This window comes from Leucopleurus acutus (genome assembly GCF_964270905.1).
Source record: "Leucopleurus acutus genome assembly, chromosome: 15".
In the NCBI taxonomy this organism is placed as follows: domain Eukaryota; kingdom Metazoa; phylum Chordata; class Mammalia; order Artiodactyla; family Delphinidae; genus Leucopleurus; species Leucopleurus acutus.
This window is the reverse complement of record NC_139157.1, coordinates 42256673-42278872: the sequence shown is the minus strand read 5'-3', so window position 1 is coordinate 42278872 and position 22200 is coordinate 42256673. Positions and strand designations below refer to the sequence as shown.

The 22200-nt window shown below is 39.7% G+C and overlaps 1 protein-coding gene across 1 annotated transcript in view; it reads left to right on the top strand.

The window, feature by feature from the left end:
- SLC35F1 (solute carrier family 35 member F1) overlaps positions 1-22200 on the top strand; it is a gene marked incomplete at both ends in the record, with an annotated part of 421977 nt that overhangs the window by 319464 nt on the left and 80313 nt on the right. The window contains one exon of the mRNA XM_082855277.1: positions 9689-9816. Within this exon, the coding sequence (XP_082711403.1) occupies positions 9689-9816 (128 nt within the window). The remainder of the gene's footprint in view (positions 1-9688; positions 9817-22200) is intronic.

The window sequence follows — 22200 nt, the reverse complement described above, 5'->3', positions numbered from 1 at the left end:
AGTGGAAACTTTTTAACTGCATGAATATATTCTTCAATATTTTCAGATGGAAATATGTTTTAGAATATATGTGTGTGTATTCTAGAAGTACACATTGCATACTATTATTGCATTGCTCAGAAAATGCTGCCTTGTTTCTACTGAACTTAATTTCAGAAAGATTTGATAAAAAGATTAAAGTATTTCTGATTTGTTTTATTAAATGTACCGTGTAAACAAAAAGCATCATTCTTAGAGTAGTGAATGCTTTGCAGTAAAAAGTCAGGACAGACCGTGGACAGATTACTTAAAATTCTTCAAAACCTGATTTCATGATCTGAAAAATAGTTTCTTCATAAGGCTGTTAATAGCAAAGCTATCAAATATTTACTGGAAGCCAGAGATGTTACATACATTTTCTCATGTAACTGGTATAGCGACATTTTCAAGTAAGTAGTGTTTGCCCCCTTTTGTTAAGGAGTAAACTTTCCCAAGGTGACACAGCCAGTTAAGTGGCTGTGTCTCTCTGATGTCACGCTTTTAACCTAGAGTATAGGGTGGCAGTTAAATGTGAAAGTAAATATATGTTGCCTCTGGCCTTGTCCTGACAAATGGTGTTCAATGAAAAATAAATGTCAGGTAACAGAAGTGGCCTTGGTAGATCTGTACTTGACATTTGGTGTGGGAGATGGGAGCGTGAACAGGGGAGAGGAGGCCAGCCAGCTTTCTGCTTAGCCAGGCTTCTGGCCCATTGACGCTCCTCTTGCTAATTTCCCATGTTGGGTCTAACCTATGTGTCCACCATGACAGATGCTCTCATGTCAAAGCTCAAGGTCAGCCCTCAAAAGTTCAGACTAGCATCTTCTGTCATGTTGTCTTTTGCATATGCTCAGCAGGTGGCAGGAGTCCGGAGGCAAGCCTGCTCTGGCCTCTTCCCCTTGCATCGTGTGTCATTAGCTACTACACAGCTCTTTGTTCAAAACAAAATTCACAAAACTGACAGATTCATCTGCTAACGTCGGGGGGCATCAGAGCCAATTACAGGAAGCCTTCAAAAGGCAAATAGGGTCACTTTTCACAAAATGGGATGAAGAAAAGGAAAATAGTCATGTCATTAAAAAGGACAAATACATTTTCCTCTCAGCAGGCTCGCCACAGGAAAGTAGAGAGATTTATATGAGTCCATCATTTCATTATGACTGCTTTGAATAATTTCAAATCAAAGCATCCACCCCACATACAGCCAGCCTATCATTAACCATTTTGAGCTAGTGAACAGTATTTCCCACGGTAAGTGATATCTCTATAATGACGGAAAATTTAGGTTTAAAGTGCGAAGTTTTTATATTCTTTCAAGACCACAAATAATCACATACATTGTTTAAAATCACCTGGAAAGGACACCAGTTGTTTGTTTTAATTTGAATTCAGACCTCGAGGGTTCTGGGATCTGGTTTTGCTGAGATGCACCAAACACGTACTTGAGTTCTTGAGCAGAAGAGGGACAAATTCAGTTGTGTTTGAGGAAAACCAGGTGCATAAGTTTAGGGGCACAGTCCCAACACTACCCTTACCTCATAACACTATGAGCGTTTAAGCCAAATGGGAAAGTTCAGAGTCCACACAAGACCACCCTCTCTCCTGACGCCAATTGCAAGTTCAGGGTTGGGGGAGGATCCCCCAGACCACTGTCCGTTTCAGAAATCTACTAAGCCTCACAGAACTCACTGAAAGCTATTATATTCATGGTTTGAGTTGTTACAGGGGAAAGATACAGATTAGAATCCACCAAGGGAATAAGCCCACAGGCAGAGTCCTGAAGAAGTACCAAGCCCAGGGCTTCCATTGTCCTTTCCCAAAGGAGACAAGGCATGTTACTTTCCCAGCACCAGTGTGTGACAATATGGACAACATATTGCCAATCAGGGAAACTCGGGAGAGCCTCTGTGTTCAGCTTTTTACTGAAGCTCCCTTATGTAAGCCTGATTGATTCTCTATAGTCTCTGGGCGTGACCCAAAGCCTTTACCCCAAATCACATTGTTGGTCTTTCTGACATGGCCATCCTCAGCCCGGAATCATAACGTTACCCCAGGACAAATTGCAGACCTCTGCAAACCTCTTTGGGGGCAAGGTTAAATTCTTTACTGCACATATGTCGGAAGTTTGTCATGAGGAAAGACCAGCTGTGATAAAAGTCAAGATAATGATAAGAGCTCCTTTCGAGGCACCATGTTAAGCATTTTATAAATATCTCATTTAATCCTGACCAACACTCAGGGAGGCAGGTCCACCTGGTAATTCCGATGTATAGATGAGGAAAATTGAGGTTTAGAGAGACTAAGTTGTGTAACAATATCATACACCCAGTGCCCGGAAGAGGCTGGGTTCGAGCCCGCTGCTGAATGGCTCCAGTGCCCTCCCTATGTTGCCCTGCCAAACGGCAGGCGTGGCTGCCACATCCACAGCTCCGCAGGGCACCATTCTCGTCTTCTCTGAGAAGGCTGTCTCCTGGAGCCAGAAAGGAAAGGCCAGCCTGGCTGGCTGACTCACTATCTAAATCAAAAGGGAAGAACTCTTGGTGAGACTTCTCAGGGCAAGAATCTGTGCATATAGATAACTGCAAAAGAGCTAACAAAGTTAAAATGGGCCCCAAGGGCTGGTTGCTCAACAAAAAGCGTAAACTGGACAGGAGTTTGGAGTAGGAAGATGTGCTCCATTTTAATCGGTTAAATTTTGGTTGTTGGATGACATATATCAGTACAAAGAAATATGTCTATCACAGCTAGAAATATGGGACAATAGTACTGGTTTATGTTTGATCATGCAACAACATAACATCTTTAAGATTTTCAGTGATCAACAGTGACAGTGTTTAGCATGCAAGCGTGTGTATTCTTTTTTTTTTTTTTTTTTTCAGTACGTGGGCCTCTCACTGTTATGGCCTCTCCCATTGCGGAGCACAGGCTCCGGACGCTCAGGCTCAGCGGCCATGGCTCACGGGACTAGCCGCTCCGTGGTATGTGGGATCCTCCCAGACCAGGGCACGAACCCGTGTCCCTTGCATCGGCAGGCGGACTCTCAACCACTGCGCCACCAGGGAAGCCCTTTATAGGGTGTTCTTTCCAAGAATATGAAATGGGTGCTCTAAATGTATATCTAGTTTTTAAATTCTGAATGGACTTTGTTTAGGGGAGTTGTTTGGCTCTCATGCACTATTTTCATTAAGAGGTAGAGGAACCTGTAACACATAGATTTTGGTCAACAGAGTTTAATAGTCTGTACACAGTTTTCATATATGGGGTTTTAGACATCCTGAACTTTCAGAAAAGTTCTTTATTTGTTTATTTGTTGTAATTGCCTTTATGGTAAAATCTAGTCAGACTTACTATCAATTTTTCTATTAATATGAAGAAAAAAATGTTAGCAATTGTGTCTCTCCTAAGATACATCAAGAACACAGGTTTTGGGGCTTCCCTGGTGGCACAGTGGTTAAGAATCCACCTGCCAATGCAGGGGACACGGGTTCGAGCCCTGGTCTGGGAAGATCCTGCATGCCGCAGAGCAACTAAGCCCATGCGCCACAACTACTGAGCCTGTGCTCTAGAGCCCGCGAGCCACAACTACTGAGCCCATGTGCTGCAGCTACTGAAGCCTGCATGCCTGGAGCCCATGCTCCACAACGAAGAGTAGTCCCCACTTGCTGCAACTAGAGAAAACCTGTGCACAGCAACAAAGACCCAGTGCAGCCAAAAATAAATAAATAAAATAAATAAATTTTTTTAAAAGAGCAGTTTTGCATATTTCAAAGGTGTAGAGTATAAGCGTGCCACATAAAATCATGTATCTTAGCTTCATAAAAGATGACAGCTTAAAAAATCCAGAAAAAAAAAGGTTTCTGAAGTTTAAGTGATCTGTTTCATGTTTAAAAAGGTAATATAGGGCTTCCCTGGTGGCGCAGTGGTTGAGAGTCCACCTGCCGGTGCAGGGGACACGGGTTCGTGCCCCGGTCCGGGAAGATCCCACATGCCACGGAGCGGCTGGGCCCGTGAGCCATGGCCACTGAGCCTGCACGTCTGGAGCCTGTGCTCCGCAATGGGAGAGGCCACAACAGTGAGAGCCCCGCATACCGCAAAAAAAAAAAAAAAAAAAAAAAAGGTAATATACATTGAAAGATTTTTCGAATCATAAGGTATATATGTTTTTGTGTCAGAAAGGTAATAGATTGAGTTTGTCATTAGGGCTAGAATATTTTGTTTTACTTATCAATGCCAAAAAAGTAACTTTGAAAAAAATAAAATAAACTTACTGTTAAGAAACCTATCCTATATACAATCATTTTTACACATATATGGATTTTCTCTTAAAGTCACAGCTACCAGAAACTTACGTGATTATGATTCATTTTTAGTTGCTTTTAGATATTTTTCCAAACCCTTATTAGGCATCTCTGGAAGACAGCCAGATGACCGAGTAGATTTTAACGGTGTTATTCAGCTATCTTACCTTGATAACAGGATCTTATTTACGTGAGTAACTATCTGTCTAAATCACTATGCTAGGCATAGTTCAGGATACGTAAAAGAGAGAAATAAGTGCTGAGGGGAAGCAGAGACTTTGGGAAAGCTTCCCATGGGAGCTTCACATCCAGATAACTGGATCTTGCAGTGTGAGTGGGAACTTGAGCGAGAGGGATGTGAAGAGTGTAAAAAGTGGGAACTGAGGCCGTGTCTCCTCTCCTCTTGGCTTTCTTTGAACCCTTTGTGTGGTTTCCTCTTTTACGTTTTGTCTGTCACATGCAGCCTATGTGGTAACCTTGGAAACACCTCCTCAAAGCCCCTACCCTGGAAAGGCCCAGTAGGACTAGAGTCCCAGAGAACGAAGCTATTTCTAGTTCAAGCCTTGGGGGAAGGGGTGTGTTCACATGGCTTCCCCTCCCAGATCAAGTAGTGAGATCCAGAGAATCAAGACAAGGATCTGGCCCAGGGGAGAGGTGTTAAGGTCAAGGACACGGCCCTCAGGCTGCCTCCTGTCTGGACAAATGTCATATGCTGGCTGCAGTGTGATCCATCCACAATCTCAAGAGTTAGAGACAGAGGATGTGCAGCTAAAGCCCTAATGAGAAATTAAGAGTTCGTTTTCCTGGGCTTCCTCCATGCAGGATCCATCCCTTGCAGTGAGCCCGTCTGTGGGGGGTGGCTGGTCAGGATTCAAGGATTCCAGGACCCCACCACTTGCTGACATGTCTTGTGCATATACCTGGCATTAGATATTAGCTTAAATACGACATTCATACTGCCTTTAATCTACAATGCCCTATGAAATAGTTGCTCCAGTGCCCATTTTACAGTAGAGGGATCAAGGTTCAGCGCCGTTACCCAAGTTACTCAGGACCACTAAGGTACATCAGTGTCCAAACCCAGGTCTGTTGCCACTAAGCCAACACATTAAAGGACTGCCTTTTATGCTCTTCTTAATCTCACTGTCTGGCTCCAATAATGACAGTGAATGAAACCATACAAAACAAAATGTAATCTTCCTTATTTGTCCTTTTTATATTTCATCCTTACCCTCAGATTCACATTATGAAGTGCAATTGATTGCAATTCTTTTTGTGAACCACTTACGTTTTCATTTCCTTATTATTAGCACATTTATTTTGTTCACTTTTCTGACAAAAGAATTGTTTTGAATTCTACATCCTAATACTAAATTTCACCTTTTAAGGGTGAGTAATTAAAACTTCCATCTTCAGTCACACCTTTTTTCAAATTCACTGATGAATATTTAATCTCTTCCCTTGGAGTTCTGGTAAAGGAAGATAGCATTATGGCTTCAAGTTGTAAGCTGAGGAGGCGTCCATTCAAGCAAGGGTCTTGCCCTCTTTGCAGGGGCTTCACTCTTGCTGCAGACCCTCTGTGCAAATGCATGCTGAGTTCTGTCCTTGCAGAAAAACACCATGAAGGATCACCCCACCCATGAGAGCCCTTAATGAAAATGCAGTCCCGAGAATAATGCAGCTTCTTGTTCCCTTTGCTGAATTCACCTCTGGTGCTGTCTCGCAATCCTTTTATTCTCTACTCAGACCACCACTGGGGGTGAACAAGAGTCCTATGCATGAATCAAGGCTCTTCAGGTTTCCAGTCGCTGCCGTGAATGTGGACCATGTTTCAGTCTTTGCACAGGTGTTTCCGCTTCCTTCATTCAACATTCGTTGACCACTGCCACGCTCGCCCCACCCCATGTGTGACCATTGTTATTACGCCCAAGGCTTCAACTAGTAGTACAGCATATAACAGTAATTCTTATCATTAGGCTTTGTTAAGCCATAAATTTGATTGAAAGCCTTATTTTACATTTCACGAGGGAAACTCTGTCATGCACTTAGATCAGGCAGGGAGACATCAACTTTTGATACTGAAGTGAGGGTGATGGGACACATGCTCATCCCTAAGCTGATTCAGGAATGGACACACGACTGCGCAGCGGGGCACCGGCAACACTAGGGGACGCCGTGCACGTCGCCTTCAATGTGCCAGGCGCCCCCTGGAGTCTGGCAGAGGGGGCACCCCGCATGTGAGTTGGGACAAGCAGGTCATGATAGCTCCTTTAATGAGAAATGAATGACTCCTGAGGACGGTGCCGTAATTACAAACCAATAAGGCAAAATAGTGCAGTGCCAGTGAGTATGAAGCCTAGTGCCGGATTGTCATGAATTCAAATCCTGTCTCATCTTTGTGAACTTTTGGGCAAATTACTTAACTCCTCCAGGCCCCGGTTTTGTCATCTGTAAATACGGTTAAAAGAAATACCTTCCATACAGGGATATTATAAGGATTAAGTAAATTAATATTTGTAAAGCACATAGACACTGCCTGGTACATAGTATCATATAAGTATTTGTTACAAAAATGAAAAAACACATTGATTGGTCGTTCTGTCGATGCTTAGTAAAATGAGATATGAGTCACATGATCAAGACTGTCAATAATTTCCCTCTCTATTCTCAATTATTGCCATAGTTATTGTTGCTGGAACGCTATGTTACTTTCAATTAGAGTTACTTTCTTTAATTATGTTTTTCACATTTGTGAGTACTGGCATACTCCACAGTTCTTTAAAAAGAGAATGAAAACAGAATTAAACTCTAAACCAATTATAGAGATACATATGTACAAGGATGTTCTTTAAAGAAAAATTGGAAACAACTTAAATGTCTGTCAGTGGGAGATGAGATAAATTGTGGCATATTCATAAAATGTGATTATATATCATTTAAAGTATATTACATTTATTCTCTACATTAAAAAATAGGGATCTATTTCTAGAACAATGTTAAGTATAAAGAACCCTAGAAGAATGACAGGTACAGTATATACAATAAACTTTCATTTAAATACATACATATGTAGAAAACATATAACAAAGACATGAACATGAAGGATACATAACAATATCAAGATGGTGATTTGAGGAAGGAGGGAAGGGAATGGAATCTGGCAGAAAGGGGGCTTCAATTTCATCTGTAACATTTCCTTTCTCAGAAAAAAATCTGAAGCAAACATGGCAAAATTTTAACATTAATTAAATCAGGTTGGAGATTACCTTATCACATTATTCTCTATGCTTTCTATTTATATTTGAACATGTTGATAGCAAGAATAATAACAGAACAAATTTAAATGCCAAATTATAATTCTAAAATTTGCGCCCATAGATTTTATTACTCCTCTTAGTTAATTTTTTTTAAATTCTTTTGCCTTCAAAACGTTAACGTACCACCAGTTGTGCTGGTGCTTTTATGGATGGCCCGGTTTCGTGAGGTTTAGAAAGCACTTTGGCACAAGGGCTCTAAAGAATACATCTTCACTATTCTAGAATTTTAATGGCCTATTATACATCAGTGTTAATGAGAGTCATGTAGATAAATCCCTAAGCAGTCCTGTTAAAGGTTGCATTTTTTGCTCAGCCAGAAAAAAAAAGAGAGCTTTCTTGCCTTCCTGGATAATTTTGCTAAGCAAGTGTGTTGTACGTTTTCAGGTGCTCAAGTGAAACAATATGGGAGCATTTGTTTAGAGTGTTTCGCTTGCAAACTTCTTCAGCAGAACAAACAGCAAGACAACAAATCATTCCTTTGAATCTGTGTAACTTTGAATATGTATTGATTGGCGGAACAAACAGCGCCATGATCCAGATTTTCAATGTCACATATTGAAATGTGGCTGGTGTGCTCCGAGTTTAGCAATTCTCTGTTCATCATGTAAATTAACTGGGACAATGACTTGCGACCTTAGAATTTCAGCTTTGCGGTTCAGTGTGCCATTGACCTTTTTATGTCCTATGTATAGAGTATTATGTGTAAAACGGTCACCAAATGAATTTATGTCAGATGTTCTAACTAGAAAACAATTTTCATTGTCTGGTGCATGAATGTTTATAGTAGATATATTTTAAATATTTCAATTTCAATGTTATTTAACATTGCTGAGGTTATTAAACACAAAATGTGTTCATAGATTCTGTATTACTTATTGACTACTCACCATGCACTGTTGGGCCCTAGAGATAAAGTGATGACCGAGACAGTGCCACTCTCTTCAAATTGTTAATAATCTAATGAGTAACAGAGTCAAGAAAACTGGCCATTATAACACAGGGAGATAAGTACTGTATCTGCGGAATAAGAAAGGGTGTTAAAGGAGCCCATAGCATGGAAACCCAACCGATTCTGAGAAGATCAAAGTGAGAGATCAAGGAAGGCTTCCTGGTGGTAGAGTCTATGCTGCTCCTTCATTTGAAGACTGGGGGAAGAATAGTCCATGCAGGGGAATCAGCACATTGAAGAGCAAGAGAAAGCATACTTTGGGCCAAATGTTTGGATTGTTTCTTTGGTATCAAGAATCACCATTCACTCAGGGTTTCTGCATGTTCCACATCCTCTAAGGATTCCTCACAGGTTGGCCCCAGAAAGCTGTTATTATTAATAATCATGTTCCCCCACTTTGAGAAAAGGTACATTTCAGGCCTGAAATATGTAAAAATAAGGATGAAGAACTAAGCAGTTCAGAGTCTGTTCTGAGGCTACCAGCGTAAGAGGCAAGATGGTGAAGTTTGCAGTCGTCGGCAGCATTAAGACCAAGGCCTGTGGCACTCTTCCCCATCGATGAGTGACCCCCAACTTCCTCTCTCTTCCCATCACCCACGCACCACCTGCGTGTAAGGTTCAGAGGCGAGCGAGCCCTCAGGGTGGCGCCCTGCAGCCTTACTGCAGATCTGCAGCTAAGCGCAGGCTTTTCTCCATTTGACTACGCTCTTTCCATTTTTGTCCATTTTACCACAATCCCGAAGTTCAGGATGATTTGGATTTCACGTGTTTATACAGCCTTTCCGAACACCTTTCCTTTTATTTTTACTTGACAAAATTTTTGGTTCAAATGTTTGTGAGAAAATGTTTTGCATAGTGAACTAAAAACCTGTCCAGTCTTGTTTGGGATAGGAACTAATTTGAAGGGCTGAAATCTACCATGAAGTCTAGTAAACTAAGCACAAGCATGTCATTCTTGGACATATTGATTCATTTGTTTAGTTAAACGTTTGATAAGGTACGGTAAAAAATATAGTACTGTAATATATATTTTAGAATCCTTCTAAATATACAGTTTCTCAACGTGTTCAGAGCTTAATCCATTTCTTCTTAACTTTGTAACGCAGGAGAAGAAAACCTCCTGGCAATTTTACGACGAAGATGGTGGAAGTATATGATCCTGGGACTGATAGACTTGGAAGCAAACTATCTGGTGGTCAAGGCTTACCAGTACACGACTCTGACCAGTATCCAGGTACCAAGGCTCCCTTCCCTTCACATCTTCCTCATTTTCCAGATGTAGTTTACTTTCAGTTTAGTCACTTGGGAGTTCTGATTACTAGTTTGTAAGTTTTGCAACAAGAGGGAAATCGGTTATATAAAAATTAAGTGGAAGTTTATTTCTGTGTTCCTTTAATTTTTCTTAATTCACATGTAATTGTACATCTCTTCTTTGCTTTTAGTACACCACAAGAACCATTGACAATGTAGGAAAATAATTTGTAGCTAAGAATACTAATCTTACGTCAGCAGAAGAATTATTAATAAGCATAAAAATAAATCTATTTTAATCACAACTTATAAGATTTTAGAATATGCTAATGGACTTTGATTAAGTAATCAAAGTGCTTAATAATCTTTTCTTTTAGCTTTCTTTAATGTGTAGATTTTGTAAGCTGAAGAGACAGAATTTTTCCTAAAGGGACAAGATTTAAATTTCTACAGTGTGTTAGGTATGAAGATAGCCACTGCATCCTTCCTTCCTCCCTCCCTCTCTCTCTTTTTCTTTTATGTAATTATGTGTACAAGCGTGCACGCGCACACACACACCATTGCAAATTTAACTTAGATTTTCACGATTTTTACCAGGCACCACTTATATTCTGCATTAAACCATAAATAATAATCTTGACTATTTTTGTTTCACCCTTATTTCTCTTTTTATGACAATATTATGAATTTTATAGTCATTCCAAGCCTCCAGGATGAAAACAAAATATTGTTCACGTATCAGATTTTACTTAGATTTGATACCTCAACAACATTGCTGCCATTCCAATAATTTGCTTAGAAACAATAACAAAAATGAAGAAACAAACAAGCAAACAAACCACTTGAATAAATTCAGCTTATATAGATTGAATGGGAATCTATCTAAATCAGAATCAGGTAGGGTCTACATGCTTCCTCCTGCATACCCAGTAAGGGGCAGAAAGGATGCTTCCCTACAACCACTGAAGAAAAGTCCAGAGGTCTATTTGATTGGACCACACTGATGGCAGGGGACCAGTGTGAGCTAACTGACCTAGACCTGGACTCTCTGAACCAATACAGGATGAGAGTTCTCTGAGTTGTTTAGACAAATGTTTCTCAGTAGGAGTACTACTGGCATTTTGGGTAGGACAATTTTTCATGATGTGAGTCATTTTCCTACTTTATAGGTCATTTAAGATTTCTGGTCCCCACCCATCAAATGCCCATAGCGTCTTTCAGCCTTTGTAACAACTAAAAGTGTCCTCATGGATTTCCAAATGCCCTCTAGCAGGTACCATCTCTAGTTGAGAATCACTGGCTCACCAATCAGCACTCACTCCTGGAGTCAGGGCAGTATCAGTCTCACCCAATCACATATCTGTCACCCATCAAGGGAGAGATGAGGTGGATGGATGCTGGGAGAAAAACCACAGTGCTCCAAACTCAGCCTAGCTCCTATTCACTTCCACAAGCCCCACAATGACAACAAATTTCTCTCTCTGTCTTTCTCTCTCTCACTCTCTCTCTCTCTCTCATGCTCTCTCTCTCCTGTGCTCCCAGGCACTTTGTTTTATAGCTCTGTCTTCACAGTCTGTCTTACCTAAGAATGGTGTTTGAATATTTCCACCTACTCCACCAAGCTGTAAGCTTTTCACAGCAAAGAGGATTTCTTGTTCACCTTTGAATCGCTAGTACCTGGTAGGAAACCCAGCACATAATAGGCACTCAAAAATGTTTAAAGAGGTTAATTAAATTGCATTGATTTCCAGTATTTGGGGACACAGAAATTGCCAGCAGTTCTCTACCCACATGCAGAGGCCCCTGGAATGTCTATACCGGTATGTGGGAGAAGAAAGAGGAATGCTGGCTTCATGGCAGAACTGGGCCCATTAGTGCAGAGTCAAAAATTATAAATGGGCCTCCTGGGGAGCATGAAGAGGAAACTTACCCCTTTGGAAATCCATTTGACTTTTGTTTTCTTTTGTTAAGCATTGAAAAGTCACAACCAGTTACTGGTTGCTTCAGTTCTATGGGGATTTTTAAAAAAAATTTTTCAGTTTTTCAATTTCTTTTTGTAGACAGTGACAAGGTTTTTTTTTTTCTTTCTTTTTTTTTTGGTGGGGGGGGTACCGGGCCCCTCACTGTTCTGGCCTCTCCCGTTGCGGAGCACAGGCTCAGGACACGCAGGCTCAGCGGCCATGGCTCACAGGCCCAGCTGCTCTGCAGCATGTGGAATCTTCCCGGACCGGGGCACAAACCCGTGTCCCCTGCATCAGCAGGGGGACTCTCAACTGCTACACCACCAGGGAAGCCCAGTGACAAGGTTTTAACAACTTTCCCCTTGTCCTCAGGTGTTTTGTTCAACCCATGTTATGCACCACCATTAATCCATCCTGCCACCTCTCTCAAATTAGCTGTTTGACACTGCATTTAATGCTGCATTCTATGCAAAATTTATTTTAATTCTGTAGAAAGTCAAAAAGTAATTCTACTGAAATATCAGTTTGTCTTCATTATAACTTACTGAGCAAGGGATAGGAGGAAGTAAAAAAGCGTGTTGAATCAAACAATTCTAGAACCATTTTGCTACCTACAAAAAATAAACTTCTTAAATAATAATAAATGGTCAGAATAGAAGGCGTTTGCTCTGGGAACCATGTCTGTACTGCTGTTTTGTAATTCAGTTCTGTTTACTCATTGCAAGTCAGTGGAACTAACGAGGACCTATAATGATTTTCCCTTGTTTTTATAAATATTAATTGAGAACATAATACGTGCTAAGTGTTTAGCTTTTATTCATATATTAATCAATAAGGAAAATACACTACTTCTACATCTAAGAAATGTACTAGTTATTGCAAGTGATGTAAATAGAAATGAATCAACCTTTGCTGTACACTTGAAACTAACACAACATTGTTAATCAACTATACTCCAATATAAAGTAAAAATAATTTTAATAAAATAAAATTAAAGAATAAAAACATTAACAGAAAAAAAAAAGAATGATAAAGCTTCTACAGAGTTAAAAAGAGAAAAGAATGAAGGAAATGAATCAACCTTACCCTCCAGGAGCTTCTGAACTTATAAAGGGGACAAGAGGCACAGTCTATTGATAGTAACATCATGTACGGCAAGGGAACGGATGCCAAAGTGCTATAGTTTTCACAGGAGCCAGAGATGATGTTTATTTGCAGAGGCAAGAAAGTACCCATTCAGAGGAGTCTATAAGATTGAATAAAATTTAGGTATGGCTTTGAACCCAGAAAGAAAATCATGGCAAAAGCTTAGGGGCAGAAAACCTGAGGAATATGATTGGAGAACAATTATTCCAGTTTGATTCATCCAGTCACTTCAAAAATAACTACTGAATACTTCTCTGTTCAAGTCAGTGTATTAGGTAGTGAACAGTGAGGAAACAGTAAAAAAAGATACTTTCTATATTCTTCGGCACTTTCAGGCAAGTGGGAAAGGCAGCCAAATAACCAAATGAATGGCTGTATCATTATAGTCAGAGATGAGTGTTCTAAAAGAAAGCAACACAGTTCTACGAGAACATTTGTCAAAACAACTTGGCCTAAACTGGAAAGTTGGGGAAGATTTTCCTAAAAGACTAGTGGTAGAGCTGAGATCTATAAGAGAAGTGGAAGATTAGTTGAGAAGGGAAGAGGTCCAAGCAAAGAAGACAGCGTGCTCAAGGCTCTGTGGTGGGAAGGACCATGGCAAGGATGAGGTTGTGAGCAAGGGCTTGTGACTAGGCAAGGAGAGTGAAGAAAAGAGTGGTGCAAGATGGGCTGTGGAAGGAGGCAAGTGCTAGACTCAACAAGTCTTGACATCTAGGTCAAGAGTTTGAGTCTTTAGGCTAAGTGCCGTGGGAAGCCACATTTGAGTTTTAAAGGCAGGCAGTCTGTGGTGCAGAGAACAGATTGAAGCAATGGGTGCTCATTATGGAATAAAGTAAGATAGAGCCAAAAAGTTAAGCTGGGGTCATGTCGTAGGAGGTCTTCAAGGTCAGGATGAAAAGTGTGGCTTAATTTTGTAAAGAAAAGAGAGCTGTGAAGGTTTCTGAGGAAAGGAATGATAGGATGTAGCCCAACAGCCCTTTTGCAAAGGCACTTCTGTTTTAACAAGACAGTCCTCATTACTAGTTGGCAAAGGACCAAGTACTTTTGTCTTCTGATTCTCTTAAGAACAGTGATATAGAACAAAAAGACATGAAGAGGCTCTCTGTGCTTTATCCTCTTGCCCTTTCAGTTAATTCCTTAAACTCATGGTTAAATGTCACAAACAATTAATGCATGAAGCGTGAGAGGAAAATATATATTTCTGGAATGATTATAGACTCACAAGGAATTGCAAAACTATATAGGATTCTATGAACTGTCCACATAGCTTTTCCCCAATGGTGACATTTTATATGACTAGGATATTGACATTGGTACAATACTGTTAACTAAGCCACAGACCTGATTCAGTTTTCATCCCTTTTCCTTCACTCGTTTGTCGGTGTGTGTGTGTAGCTCTACACAATTTGATCCATGTATAGGTTTGTGTAACTACGACCACAGTCTACAAGGCAGAAGGCAGTGGCATGATATACTTAAAGTGATGAAAGGGAAGAACCTACAGCCAAGATTACTCTACCCGGCAAGGAACTCATTCAGATTCGTTGGAGAAATCAAAAGCTTTAGAGACAAGCAAAACGAAGAGAATTCAGCACCACCAAACCAGCTCTACAACAAATGCTAAAGGAACTTCTCTAAGTGGGAAACACAAGAGAAGAAAAGGACCTACAAAAACAAACCCAAAGCAATTAAGAAAATGGTCATAGGAACATACATATCGAAAATTACCTTAAACATGAATGGATTAAATATTCCAACCAAAAGACACAGGCTTGCTGAATGGATATAAAAACAAGACCCATCTATATGCTGTCTACTTCAGACCTAGGGACACATACAGACTGAAAGTGAGGGGATGGAAAAATATATTCCAAGCAAATGGAAGTCAAAAGAAAGCTGGAGTAGGAATACTCATATTAGATAAAATAGACTTTAAAATAAAGAATGTTACAATAGACAAGGAAGGACACTACATAATGATCAAGGGATCAATCCAAGAAGAAGATATAACAATTATAAATATATATGCACCCAACATAGGAGCACCTCAATACATAAGGCAACTGCTAACAGCTATAAAAGAGGAAATCGACACTAACACAATAATAGTAGGGGACACTAACACCTCACTTACACCAATGGACAGATCATCCATAATGAAAATAAATAAGGAAGCAGAAGCTTTAAATGACACAATAGACCAGATAGACTTAATTGATATTTATAGGACATTCCATCCAAAAACAGCAGATTACACTTTCTTGTCAAGTGTGCACAGAACATTTTCCAGGATAGATCACATCTTGGGTCATAAATCAAGCCACAGTAAATATAAGAAAATTGAAATCATATCAAGCGTCTTTTCTGACCACAATGCTATGAGATTAGAAATGAATTACAGGGAAAAAAACGTAAAAAACATAAACACATGAAGGCTAAACAATACGTTACTAAATAACCAAGAGATCACTGAAGAAATCAAAGAGGAAATCAAAAAATACGTAGAGACAAAAGACAATGAAATCACGATGATCCAAAACCTATGGGATGCAGCAAAAGCAGTTCTAAGAGGGAAGTTTATAGCTATACAAGCCTACCTCAAGAAACAAGAAGAATCTCAAATAAAAAATCTAACCTTACACTGAAAAGAACTAGAGAAAGAAGAACAAACAAAACCCAAAGTTAGCAGAAGGAAAGAAATCATAAAGATCAAAGAAGAAATAAATGAAATAGAAACAAAGAAAACAGTAGCAAAGATCAATAAAACTAAAAGCTGGTTCTTTGAGAAGATAAACAAAATTGATAAACCATTAGCCAGACTCATCAAGAAAAAGAGGGAGAGGATTCACATCAATAAAATTAGAAATGAAAAAGGAGAAGTTACAACAGACACCACAGAAATACAAAGCATCCTAAGAGACTACTACAAGCAACTCTATGCCAATAAAATGGACAACCTGGAAGAAATGGACAAATTCTTAGAAAGGTATAACCTTCCAAGACTGAACCAGGAAGAAATAGAAAATATGAACAGACCAATCACAAGTAATGAAATTGAAACTGTGATTAAAAATCTTCCAACAAACAAAAGTCCAGGACCAGATGGCTTCACAGGTGAATTCTATCAAACATTTAGAGAAGAGCTAACACCCATCCTTCTCAAACTCTTCCAAAAAATTGCAGAGGAAGGAACACTCCCAAACTCATTCTATGAGGCCACCATCACCCTGATACCAAAACCAGACAAAGATACTACAAAGAAAATTACGGACCAATATCACTGATGAATATAGATGCAAAAATCCTCAACAAAATACTAGCAAACAGAATCCAACAACACATTAAAAGGGTCATACACCATGATCGAGTGGGATTTATCTAAGGGATGTAAGGATTCTTCAATATACACAAGTCAATCAATGTGATAAACCATATTAACAAATTGAAGAATAAAAACCATATGATCATCTCAATAGATGCAGAAAAAGCTTTTGAAAAAGTTCAACACCAGTTTATGTTAAAAAGTATCCAGAAAGTGGGCATGGAGGGAGCCTCCCTCAACATAATAAAGGCCATATACGACAAACCCACAGCAAACATCATTCTCAATGGTGAAAAACTGAAAGCATTTCCTCTAAGATCAGGAACAAGATAAGGATGTCCACTCTCACCACTATTATTCAACATACTTTTGGAAGTCCTAGCCACAGCAATCAGAGAAGAAAAAGAAATAAAAGGAATACAAATTGGAAAAGAAGAAGTAAAACTGTCACTGTTTGCAGATGACATGATACTATACATAGAGCATCCCGAAGATGCCAGCAGAAAACTACTAGAGCTAATCAATGAATTTGGTAAAGTTGAAGGATACAAAATTAATGCACAGAAATCTCTGGCATTCCTATACACTAATGATGAAAAATCTGAAAATGAAATCAAGAAAAGACTCCCATTTACCATTGCAAGAAAAAGAATAAAATAGCTAGGAATAAACCTACCTAGGGAGACAAAAGACCTATATGCAGAAAACTGTAAGATACTGATGAAAGAAATTAAAGATGATACCAACAGATGGAGAGATATACCATGTTCTTGGATTGGAAGAATTAATACTGTGGAAATGACTGTGCTACCCAAAGCAATCTACAGATTCAATGCAATTCCTATCAAGTTTCCAACGGAATTTTTACGGAACTAGAGCAAAAAGTCTTAAAATTTGTATGGAGACACAAAAGACCCCGAATAGCCAAAGCAGTCTTCAGGGAAAAAAACAGCTGGAGGAATCAGACTCCCTGACTTCAGACTATACTACAAAGCTACAGTAATCAAGACAGTATGTTACTGGCACAGAAACAGAAACACAGATCAATGGAACAAGATAGAAAGCCCAGAGATAAACCCATGCACCTATGGTCAACTAATCTATGACAAAGGAGGCAAGGATATACAATGTAGAACAGACAGTCCCTTCAATAAGTGGTGCTGGGAAAACTGGACAGCCACATGTAAAAGAATGAAATTAGAACACTCCCTAACACCATACACAAAAATAAACTCAAAATGAATTTGAGACCTAAATGTAAGACCGGACACTATAAAACTCTTAGTGGAAAACATAGGAAGAACACTCTTTGACATAAATTACAGCAAGATCTTTTTTGATCCACCTCCTAGAGAAATGGAAATAAAAACAAAAATAAACAAATGGGACCTAATGAAACTTCAAAGCTTTTGCATAGCAAAGGAAACCATAAACGAGACGAAACGACAACCCTCAGAATGGGAGAAAATATTTGCAAACAAATCAACGGACAAAGGATTAATCTCCAAAATATATAAACAGCTCATGCAGCTCAATATTAAAAAAACAAACAACCCAATCCAAAAATGGGCAGAAGACCTAAATAGACATTTCTCCAAAGAAGATACACAGATTGACAACAAACATATGCAAGGATGCTCAACATCACTAATTATTAGAGAAATGCAAATCAAAACTACAATGAGGTATCACCTCACACCAGTTAGAATGTGCATCATCAGAAAATCTACAAACAACAAATGCTGGAGAGGGTGTGGAGAAGAGGGAACCCTCTTGCTCTGTTGGTGGGAATGTAAATTGATATAGCCACTATGGCGAACAGTATGGAGTTTCCTTAAAATACTAAAAATAGAATTACCACATGATCCAGCAATCCCACTACTGGGCATATACCCAGAGAAAACCATAATTCAAAAAGACACATGCACCCCAATGTTCATTGCAGCACTGTTCACAATAGCCAGGTTATGGAAGCAACCTAAATACCTATCAACAGACAGATGGATAAAGAAGATGTGGTACATATATACAATGGAATATTACTCAGCCATAAAAAGGAACAAAATTGGGTCATTAGTAGAGATGTGGATGGATCTAGAGACTGTCATACAGAGTGAAGTAAGTCAGAAAGAGAAAGACAAATACCGTATATTAACGCATATATGTGGAACCTAGAAAAATGGTACAGATGAACCGGTTTGCAGGGCAGAAATTGAGACACAGATGTAGACAACAAATGTATGGACCCCAAGTGGGGAAAGCCATGGGGGGATGGGGGTGGTGGTGTGATGAATTGGGCAATTGGGATTTACATGTATACACTGTTGTGTATAAAATTGATGACTAATAAGAACCTGCTGTATAAAAAAATAAATAAAATTAAAAAATTAAAAAAAAACAAAACTGCTATGACATTCATGTGGAGGTTTTATATTAACATAAGACCTCATCTCTCTGAGATAAATGCTCAAAACTACAGTTTCTGGATCATGTGGAAAATGACTATTTGATTTCAGAAACAGTCAAACAACTGTCCAGAGTGGTTGTACAACTTTACGTTCCCACCAGCAATGTATGAGAGGTCCCGTTCTCCCTGCCCTCACCAGCATTTGGTGTTATCACTATTTTTTATGTTAGCCATTCTAAAAGGTGTGCAGTGATAATTCATTGTGGGTTTAATTTGCAATTGCTTAATGGCTAACAATGTCAAACATCTTTTGGAAAAAAAATTTTAACTTTGCCTTTATAGTAGGGAGCTAAAGAAAGTTAACAAAGGCAAAAGATAACATTTATTCAGGAAAAAGATGATGAAAGACAGACATGGAAGTGAAAAAACCCAGCTGTTTTTTTTATTAGAAAGTCAAAGGAGAGATTGTAACACCATCATGTTGGATTTATAAGGATTTTATTTTATAGGCACATTTGTGGGTTTGTATCTCTTGACTTGTAGAGAATGAATAGATTGTGTCTGTGACTTTGAGACAGATTAGCAATGACATTTGGATAAATTCTAAAAGCTGTGCTATTTTTATAACTGCTATATGAACCATATCAGTAGAAATACCAGCTTTACAACTTCTCACCCAAAGTTTATTCATCTTTCTTCAGCCATGTAGCACTAAAATGCAAACAGGTGAAACTAGTACATCTGTGAAATAAGAAAAAAGCAGATCTCTTCGAACAGTATAGTTTGGTAACTAAAATGAACTCACATGGGAAACAATTTCCAGTTCTCTTGCTAACCATACTGAGGAGACTGTACCTTTAACACATCCCCTCCTTCACACAGTGCCTGTGTCCGAGCTCTTCCCATTTTCTAAGCAGTTTCCCAGGAGCAAAGAACGAGAAAGAAAACCCTCTAGCCCTGATTGTTTTCCTTCAGCCCACTCCTCTCCTTGGGTATGTTAGCAGAGGTTAATACAGAATGAAAGCCAGCCTCCCTAATAGGCAGTGTGATATCTGACCCTGAGACTAATTCTACAAGGTACACACATGCGACATACAGACTAATTCTATAAGGTACACACATGCGACATACATGTGTAACATACACATGCAACAGTTTTTTACCAAAGTGATGGCTTTCTGTAACTCTCAGTACTTTCTAGGTCCACTCTTTCTGAATTTTCAGTAGGCTAGGAATTAAGTTGTATAAGATACAGAGAAAGGCTGGGTAATTTGTACCTTCTTATGTCTCTCTGGAGTCTAAAGTTTAAGTCATATGAATAGACTTGGCATCCAGATTCCTTTATTGATTAAAAAATGCCAACACTGTGGCTAGATGATGGGGACACAGCTACTGATCAGACCAGAGCCATACCATGGGATGATAGACAGCTACCCTAACAATTAGAATACAGTGTGGCAGTGTGGGAAAATTATGCATTCAGCTCAGTGGAGACATGGGAAGAGGTACTTCTCACCCTGAAGATTTATGTAACGGAGGTCCTATAGTCAAGAAGTTGTGACACACGAGAGAAAGTCACTAAGCAGACTTTTTATTTGTAGCCAACCTGAATTTCCACCTCCATGGATGAGCAGAGAGAAAGCACGCCTGTGCACATTAGAAACGTGTCCCGTGGGCTTGAGTTTACGATTATGAGCTCAGCTTTTAAGACTGTATCTCCTTCTTTATCCTCACTGTTTTTACCTGTCCCTGGTATAGGACTGTGGCAGTTTAATGACTATTCAACAGCTATTTTAAAGTGCATTTAAAGGCAAAGTATTCAAAAGCAATGTTCTTACCCCTAAAGGGAACATGATATTCTGACTCTCAGATTTCTCAAATCTGGACTTCCTATTCTCATGATTGTGAAAATAACTTAAATGTGTAGCAGTCTAAATCCAAATATTTGATTGGATGCAGCACAGTTTTTGGTCAGCCTTTTGTCCTGATGTAGGGGAGATACCCTTGCATATCATCGAAGGACACACTAAAACTATCTTCAGTCTTTCTTTAGTTCCAGATGATGCCCATCCCTAAATCTGTTTTTAAATGTGTTCTGTCAAACTGCCTTCTACAAAAGGGAGCTTTCATACCCTACCTCCGTTGACTCTGGTCCTGCGGGCTGGTGCCCTGATGCCATCAGGTAATTCCATTGGAAAGTAAGAGGAGTGTCTCTCTCCATTCCTCCCACTACACTCCACAGCAGCCAGGAAAACATGCATTTGATCGTGTCTTGACTCTGTTTCTTCCTCTTCACCTTCCTTGCTGTAACTGTCACTTTCTACTTTATATGATAGCTGTTTACATATTTCCTCTCTCCTTTAAGTCCGTAAGGACTTTGAGGTGAGACCTGTGTACCTGATACACAATAAGCACTGAAAAAATGTCTGATGTTTGAATAAATGTGGAAACAATTCATCTTTGTCTCCTTCACAAGATCAGGTACATATAGATGTCAAACATATATGAAATATTTGAATAAAAAAGTTAATGAATGAAAGGATGAATTTCTAAGGGCCAGTTATTGGGCAAGGCAACACAAATGATCTTTAATAGTTTTATCATCAGTAAGTGCATTTATTCCTGCAGGACCCAAGTATGGAACTCTAAACACCTTTAAGTAGTCTACTATGCTCTGGGGATATAAAGATGATGAAAAAATTGTCCTAGCTCTCAAGTGTTGCAGGCAAAGCCTGGATGCAGATTCACTCATGCTATGCTTAGATGTCCAAAGCAATAGTACCTTCTTTATATCCTACAGTTGATCTAATCTTCATAGTGAACCTCCTCCAAATATCCCCAAGGTAGCTAAATAGCAGTGGCTGGAGGGAAAAGTCTGGTTAGATGTAAAGCTTACCAATTTCTTCTGGTTTAAAAACTTTCTTTGGATAGTTCAGTTGCTTTTGGACAAAGGCCCAGCCTCTCAGAATTCCTCTCTCCCATACGCGTTTCCGAGAAGGCACGTGGGTCTCTGGCATGACCTTTGGCCTCACGTTGGTCCTTTGGCTGCTGTCCACCATTGGGCAGTCGGCCAGCTGTTGAGCGTGCACTCACTGGGTTGGGTGTGGCTCTGTGGCTCAGTTCTGTGCCTGGCACTCTGCTGGCCTCTGCTGCTCCTCCCCCCTTGCTGAGCCCCCCGATTCTCATTGATGATGTGGACCTCCAGGTATCTGGCTGTGGCACATAGAACCCCCTGTCCTGCCCCAAGTCAGCCAGCCTGCACCCCTTTGCAGAGCGCTCTGACTTCTGGCAAAACAGGAGCTAAGAAGGATGCTGGGGAATGAGAGTGTTCGAACTAACAACACTTCACCTCTGCTTGTTGTCTGATGTGACCTCCTCGGGTTGGTGTGGTGCTGTCCAAAAGGAAAGATGCTTTGCTTTCAGTTTCCTTTCAACTGTCTAGCTTTCTTTCTCCCCTTGGGACTTCAGTTCAGAGAGGGCCCCTCTGGGCACATATGATTCAACAGCTGGTTTTCTCCTCTGTCAATTTCC